Below are 7,873 nucleotides of genomic sequence, written 5' to 3'. Positions count from 1 at the left end.
GAGCAGGTCGCCCGATTCTGCAAGGGGCAGGACAGTGTGAAGGGTGAAGTTGGAGGCTCTGGAGCCCGATGCCTGGGTTTGAACCTAGTTCTACCACTCACAGGCTGTGTCACAGCCTCCCTCTTCTATGAGGGACAGAAAGAAACTGTCCTTCAGTTTCTTTCCCTCCCTCCCTCCCTTCCTCCCTCCCTCCCTTCCTTCCTTCTTCTTTCCTTTTTTTTTTTTTTTTTTGAGACAGAGTCCCATTCTGTCACCCAGGTTGGAGTGCAGTGGCGCGATCTCAGCTCACTGCAGCCTCTACCTCCTGAGTTCAAGTGACTCTCCCAAGTAGCTGGGATTACAGGCGCCCGCCACCATACCACGCCCGGCTACTTTTTTGTATTTCTAGTAGAGACAGGGTTTCACCATGTTGGCCAGGCTGGTCTTGAACTCCTGACCTGATCTACCCGCCTTGGCCTCTCAAAATGCTGGGATTACAGGCGTGAGTCACTGCGCTGGGTGCACCGTCCCTCAGTTTCTGTGCCTGTAGGATGGGAGTAAGTAGCAGGGTTTGGCAGGGAAGATGGTCCTTTTCAGCTCAGGGTCGTCAGGAGTTTCCTGAGGGGACCATGCTGCGGTGTGGGCCAGGGTGTCTCGAGTGATTCCCCACTCCCTCCACGCCTGAGCGAGGGAGGAGGGGAGCTGCTCCCAGCCTGGAGTGGGCTGTGTGGAGAGGGCCACTGGACTGGACCGAGACCTTCAGTGGAAGACACAACCACCCAGGGACCCTCCCTCCCATCTCCCTCCCATGCTGGGCTCCTCACTGGCTGGAGCCAGCCCAGAGCCAGAGGGGAGCAGCCCCAAATGCAGCCCCCGTGGGTTGGCCCTGGACACAGAGCAGGCAGAGTGCATGTCTGGAGGGGCAGGTAGGACATGGGTACAAGCACCTCATCAGCAGGCTCCTGGGAGGAGGTGGAGAGCAGATCCCCGGGAAGCCCCGCAGGCCAGCATGGCACCACTGCGTCAGTGGCATCGCGGATGAGGGGGAGGACCAGGCACGCATCACGGCTCTGTCGCCACGTGGCTAGGTGTTCACTCTGACCCTCGGTCTCCCTCTCTATAAAGGGGAGACCGAGGGTCTTCTATAAGAGACCCTTCTTTATAGAAGGGGGTTACTGGGCCTTTCATCTGGCTTTGCCTGCCTAAGTCAGCGTGTGGTACAAAGAGGCGGCCCTTTGGTGAGGTGTGAATGCTGGCTGCCCCTCCTCACCTACAGAGAGGACAAGAAGACCTCTCCCTAGGCTGTTTCTGGGAGCACAGGGAGGGTGGTAAACGTGACCGTCCTTGCATGGTTCCACTCCAGAGGGGATGAGGCAGGAACTTCCCTGGATCTTTGTAGCAGGTGATCCGTGTGACTTGGTGAGATGCTGGCCACCATCCAGGTCACCTGCCCAGGCCTGGAGCATGGGCCTGTTCCTCATGCTGGATGCTGGAGGGAGACAGACGGGGGATGGGGACAGACCCACTCGAGCCTCGGTCCTCCAGGGTGGGCACAAGGCTCCTGAGACACAGGCTGCTCTTGGCACCAGCCTATCTGCAGGGACCGGCCTTTGCCTCTGGCTTTTTGAGGCTGTCTGGGCTCTACCCCCAGCAGGCTTGCCCTGCCCTCCCAGGGTTTTCTCTGTTTGCAGAAGCCCAGACACTAGATTTGAAGCTCGTTCTCCCATCTGCAGAGGAGTCGCTGTAGCAGGCAGGGGCCCAGGTCAGATGGAGCTGGGTCCCAACTGTGGTCTGACTGTGGGGCCCGGGATCTGAAGCCCGTTGCCACACCCTCCCAGCCTCAGTTTGCCCACCTGTCCATGGGGATAGGCCTACCTCACTGCACAGTCCTGGGACTAACGCTGGTGTCTGTAAGGACCATAGCACATGGTGGGGGGGCCACGTGCCACTGGTTCCCATCCCTGTGGTCAGAACCCAGGGCCTGAGCTGGTTTCCATGTGGCCTCCCTAGCCCTGAACACCCGGCTCTGTCACCCTCCTCTAAGGCTCTCCTGGTCCCAGCCTCTGGGCTGAATCACAACGCAGAATCAGGCCCTCACATCTCCTTTCCAGTTTTTAATGTTTTTCTTGTAAAACCAAAAATATAAAACTGGCAGGGGAATGGAAAACAAGTTCTGCATATTTTATGTACACGAGGTCTGTGATTTCAAAACCACTGTGGGGAGGAATGGGAAGACACAATTGAGGGAATGTTACAGGGCCACGGATCCTGGCGGGCACCTCTGTGTGCCCAGCGCGGGCTCGGATGGTGGCTCCCTGGCAGCGCTGGGTGGTGTGGCAGCACTGGCTTCCCTGGGTCTTGGCCTGGCTGTTCTGGCTGTGGCCTGGCACTCCCGCTGGGTGCACGGAGGGTGGGAGCGGCAGCAGGTGGCAAGGTGGCATCTGCAGTGCTGGACGGGCAGGCGCATGTGGGGGCTCCTTCAGGTGTCTGTGTAGATGGAGGGGATGTGGCCCAGGCAGTGGTCAAAGGCTCCATTGGGGAAGAAGCCACAGTCCTCGGGGCCGCTGGATACCACATGTTCAGATGGCTGCTGTGGCAGCGCTGTGGGGCATGAGGCCTCAGCCAGGGCCTCATATCCTGTGAGTGGGTAGGAAAGGGTCAGCGCTGGAGGCAGCAGGGGCTGTGCCTGCTCATGCTTCCCAGTTCCCAGGTCCCACCCCGCCTGCCCAGGGTCCCCGCTCACAGTGTCCCGTCAGTGGGGACTGCTTGGAGCCCCCAACTTTTCCAAATGGGGGAGCTGGCGGCTGGAGTGGGGTGAGGGCTTGGGAGGCACCCTGGGCCTGGCATACCCAGGGGGCCCAGGGCAGCTGGGGAGACAGGCACGGGGCTGACTGACAGGCACGGGGCTGACACCCTGGGGAGACAGGCAGCTGAGGAGACAGGCACAGGTCCATCACCAGGGCTGGGGCTGTGGGGCAGAAGGTGGGGGAAGGAGAGGGGTAGGGTAGGAGCAGCTCAGCCCTTGCCCTCAGGGGCTGGTCCCCTCCTGGTAGAAGGACCGGCTCAGCCCCATCCTTTCAGCTGCATCCCCGAACCAGACTCAAGAAACCCAAAGAAGGGCACCAGCATTTACTGGGCACTTAGGAAGTGCTCATTTCAGCTTGCTTCTCTTCGGCTCTACAACGCTCCCATGCGGTGGATGCACTATCCTCCCTGTTCTGTAGCTGAGAAGGCAGGCACAGAGGCCAGGATGCTTGCCTAAGGTTAGTGTGAGTAAGGAGGGGAGCTGGGATTGAACCCAGGTCCATCTGGCTCCAGAGATACCTGGCTCTTCCACTGGACATGCTGTCTCCAGGGTGGGGCCACCACTCAGAGGCTCTTGACTTGGGAGGGGCGGGAGGGGTCATCTTCTCCAGCCCCTGCCCTAAAGGATCTGCCAATGAGCTGCTGTCACGAGTTTGTGTGGCCTAAGACAGGTGAGCCTCAGTCTATGCAGTGGGGTTGGGCTGAACTGTTCTGAGGCCTGCAGCCCCTGAAGCTTGTCAGTCTGAATTTAATGCTCTGTGCTCTGTGTGTGATTTTTGCTTGACCAGGGAGGTGTGGGCAGAAGGCCGCTAAGCAGGCCTGCAGTGGACACTGGGGAGAGGGGAGGCTGAAAGAACCTCCCCTGGCCGGTGTAGGGGCGGGGCGTGGAAGCTGCCTCCTGCTCCATTCAGAGCTATTCAGTCTAAGCCTTGCTGCTCAGCTGAGAAATCCCATGTGGGCTGGATCAGGGTGGGGAGGACAAGATGGGGAGAGCCCACAGTGCTGGGCACCTCAATTCGGGTATACACAGACACAGAGCACCCATCTTCCATGTGGGCCCCATGTCATGAAGGGGGACATGCACATACGTCTATCTCGCATGGACACGGCACATGTTTACCCACAGGCCTGTGGGCACGGTCCTCAAACACAGGTGCACACGTGCACACAAGCACGCGTCTGTGGCAACGGCCATGAGTCATGGGGTGGGTGACATGATGTGCACACAGACGGGGTGCATGGACATCTGCATAAACCTGGGGTAACACATGTGTGCGGACACAAGAGTGCAGCCCTGCCAGCTCCTGACACTCACGGAGTGCACGCTGCCCAGAGCCACCTGTGCCAGCCCTGCAAGCACGGGCACACATAGACACCTGGCACAGGTGCAGGTGTGTGGACATGGACCCACAGGGTGGTATGTACCCAGCTGAGGCCTCAGCGCTTGTCCCTATATGCCTGTCCCTCCACCCTCCCGCTCCCGCTCACGCAATCAAAGCTGCCCCAAAAGCTGACCCGCCTCTTGGGGGGTCTCAGGTTCCCCTTTGTTGGAGCCCCGGAAACCTGTTAGACCTGGGCCCCAAGGCTGTTTTGAGGGTGGGTCTCAGCTCCAGGAATTCAGGGAGAGTCTAGCCCCTCCCTTCTGATGCCCCTGCTCTGACTAGGCCTGCCCCGCTGATCTGAGCCCGGTTCCGCCTGGGCTGTGGGCACCCTCCCCCTCCCCGGGCTTCTCTAGCCAAGCCTGGGGCAGAGCTGGGGAGGCCCAGGGCCCTGCAGGGCAGCACCAGGTACCAATGCAGGGAAGGAACAGCACAACCTCTAGGCTCTGTCCCCACCTAGTTTCCTCTGCTGCCAAAGGGAGACCAGAATTTGTTCATTCCCTGCTACATCCCTAGGGTCTGCAGCTATGCCTGGCACACAGTAGGTGCTCAGTAAATAAAGAGAAGCAGTAATTAAACCATGAGCTCCCAGTCCGATTCTTCAGAAACCTGTCAGCATTAGACACACATAAGGCTCGCAAAACTGTGGAAGGAGCATGCACTTTCCAGTCAGGCAGGTACAGACAGTTCTGCAGGGTCCTGGGACCTCTCTGAGCCTCTACTTCCACCTCTGTAAAGTGAGGATGGCCCCACCACAGAAGCATCCAAAGACTGCAGGACAGTGTGTATGCAGCACCCAGCACAGGGCTGAGCCTTGGCAGGTGCCCAGGACCAGGAGCCACGCAGGCAGGGCTCACCTGTGGCAGGCAAGGGCGTGCTAAGGCTGTGGTAGCCATTGGGCCGCAGGGGGTTGAAACCATGGGTCTCCCCGACCAGTCCGTCCCCGCTGGCTGCTGGTTCGGCCATCCGGTAGCAGTCGCCATAGGGGAAGCAACTCTGGATGGAGTGGAAACTGCCCTGGTAACCTGCAGATGGGGGTGGCAGGGGCCGCGTTCACAAAGGAGAAGTGCCCAGGGCAGGGAGGGGAACATCCTTGCCGCACGCTGCACCTCCCATGTTGTCCTGTCCAGGCATTGTGGGTGTGAGAGAGAGAGAGGAGGCCCAGGGCAGAGAAGGTGCAGGAGGCTGGGGCCCCATTCTCAGCTCTGCCCTGCAGGGAGGGGAGGGCAGGCGAGGGGTGGCTGAGATGGTCTCACGTGACTGCTCTTGAGTCACCCATGGCTGATGCCTACTCCCTCCACTCTCGCGCTCACTCCCGCTCACTGGCCTCTCCTCGGGGCAGCGGGCCTTTGCCGCCTTGCCCGGAACACGCTCTTCCTCACTCTCAGAACCAGTTTTCTCCAGGCCATGCCCCCAGCTGGGCCTCTTATGTCCCGTCTCCCAGCTTCTCTCAGCTCCCAGTGCCGTCGGTCATTCTCCGAGTACCTGCCTCCCCCACTAGGTCGCTGTCTCCTTGTTGCTCTGGGGTCTCTGAGTGGGAATCAGGGGTTATATGGAGCGGGCCCTTGGCCAGAGCTTACCTTGTGGGCTGGGCAGAGGCGGGGGCGGAGGGCTCTGGAAGGGTGGGTAGGACGGCTTGCTGGGGAGTGTAGAGAAGGGCTGGCCCCCAGGAGAATGGCTCTGAGAGGACGGAGGCAACGGCGGTGGCCCGAGCCCCTTCGGGGGGCTGACTATGGGTGAGAGGAGGCCGGGCCCCAACCTGGAGAGAACAGAGATGCCCGTCAGCAGGCAGGGGTGTGGAGGGTGGGGGCCAGAGGCAGGGCTGCTGTGGCTTACTCCCCTCCAGCAACGGGGAGCCCACTCACCACTGACCTGCTCCGACTTACAATAGTTAGAAGAGGAGCTTTTATTTTTGGTCATGTTCAAGCCAAACTTTTCAATCCTGTAAGCTTTGGAGTCTGGTATTTAGGAGAGTCAGCAAGAATCTGGGTAAGAGGCGCAACCTTTCCAGCTTAGAGAACTGTGTTCGAACCCCTCATTGCTCTCATTGGCCAACTATTTTGGGCAAGTTGCTTAGTATCTCTGAGCCTTGGTTTCCTGGAAGGGCTGCTGGCTCATCACCGGGCACGCTGTAGCGTTCATTACCTGCTGGGTGCCCGGCTCTCTGCCTCGTGCACGCCACTCTGGCCACCTGGACGAGGAGCCCTGGAGCAGCCCATGGCACTCACAGTCAGCATCCACTGAGCCCCTGACTTGCTCCAGGCCCCGGGAGACAGGTGTTCTTGTGTCCTTTTTGCAGACCAGAAAACCAAGGCTGAGAGAGGTTTGCCCAAGTTACTCCCAGCCACACAGCACTGACCTCAGGGGTTACAGTGAGGGTGACATTAAAGCAATGTAGACAAAGTGTGATGTCCGATACATTCTTAGCCACTCCATCAATCATCATCATCATTATGAAGAGGAAGGAAAGAAAAACTAGCAAGTCGGTCCCATGGCCAAGTTGGCATTTTTTTTCCTGCACGGTGTACTCTAAGGAACCTTCTCCTGTTTCCATCCCTGGCCATCTCTCCTCCACTTGCACACCTCCTGCGATGGGGGGCTCACCAGTTGCCTTCATACAGGGCCTGAGGGACGCAGGCTCTAGACTGTGCACTCTGGAAGCTCATGTTCTGAAACAAGACTGCAGTGGCTGACAGCGGCACAGGTGCCCTGAGCCTAGCCCTGCTCGGGGGCCCACTACCTGGACTGCAGGATGCTGCAGGCCAGGTTCCCTTCTCACGCTACCTTCCTAAGCCCCTGGGCCCTGTTCACAGGGGCTAAAATGACTTTGGGATCAACGGCTTGGGGGCTCTGGGGACAAGGTTGAAGGCTCACAGCTTGTAAAGCATTTATGTGCCTGGCAGAAAGAGGGAGACAGTGAGAGCTCAGAGTCCCCATTTTCTTGTCTGGATTTGTGGCTTGCTGGACCATCCACATAAAAATACACAGCGAATTCAATGTCACAGCTCCAGGTGACCTCGTGACCCTTGCCCACCCTCTGAGACACCAAGTGTTAACAGATCAGTGCCTCTCTGAAGGAAGCAGGGCTATCTGGAAATGGGGAAAGTGGATTTGGAGAGGGGCTGGTGTCTCCGCATCTGTGCCATGCCAAGTTCCTCTCTGCCCCTCCAACATTGGCAGCCCCTCGACTGCCCCTCCAGTCTGCTGTCATCATCCACATGTGTGGGGCCCCCGTGACTGTGAGCTCTCTGAGGACAGGCGAAGCAAGGCCTTGGTGCTGGGTCCCTGGCCCAGCCACTAACACACTGTTGGATCCCTGTCACTGTTTTAAGTTCATGAGCCAAATCCTCATCACACCTCCAGGAATAAATTATCATTATCGTCATTATTTTTAGGCCTGTCTTATGGGGTGATCCAGTGGGACAGCGTCCTCCTCTATGCACTAGAAGCTGTGGACAGCTGTGCACAAGCTGTGTGTTCTTATGACCAGTTCTCCTGGCTGAAGCTGGGCCAGGGCCTGGCCCGGGAGTAGTTCCTCCTTCCTGCAGGCTTGCTGTGTGGTGGCTGCCTTATCCCCATCCCATCTGGGCACCCACAACTCAGCCCTCCCCTGGTTTCCTAGAGCCCCCGTAGGGAGCGCCAGGTCTTGGTCCTTCTCGGTCACCCGGTGCCCAGCGCTGGGCCTGGCACACAGCGAACAACCGATGACA

General features: G+C 58.9%; 1 protein-coding gene across 2 annotated transcripts in view; it reads right to left on the bottom strand.

The window, feature by feature from the left end:
- Window positions 1-2,078: 2,078 nt before the first annotated feature.
- GLIS1 (GLIS family zinc finger 1) overlaps window positions 2,079-7,873 on the bottom strand; it is a 234,547-nt gene continuing 228,752 nt past the window's right edge. Inside the window, exons 9-11 of one of the 2 annotated variants that reach the window (XM_007978689.3) lie at window positions 5,744-5,922; window positions 5,021-5,188; window positions 2,079-2,616 (exon numbers count right to left, since the gene is read on the bottom strand). In XM_007978689.3, the coding sequence (XP_007976880.2) occupies window positions 2,459-2,616; window positions 5,021-5,188; window positions 5,744-5,922 (505 nt within the window). In that variant the 3' untranslated portion in view covers window positions 2,079-2,458. The remainder of the gene's footprint in view (window positions 2,617-5,020; window positions 5,189-5,743; window positions 5,923-7,873) is intronic. The other variant, XM_007978692.3, reaches the window with a different exon arrangement.

Source organism: Chlorocebus sabaeus, chromosome 20, assembly GCF_047675955.1.
Source record: "Chlorocebus sabaeus isolate Y175 chromosome 20, mChlSab1.0.hap1, whole genome shotgun sequence".
Lineage (NCBI taxonomy): Eukaryota > Metazoa > Chordata > Mammalia > Primates > Cercopithecidae > Chlorocebus > Chlorocebus sabaeus.
The sequence above is the reverse complement of the archived record's forward strand: the minus strand, read 5'-3'. Positions and strand labels throughout refer to the sequence as shown.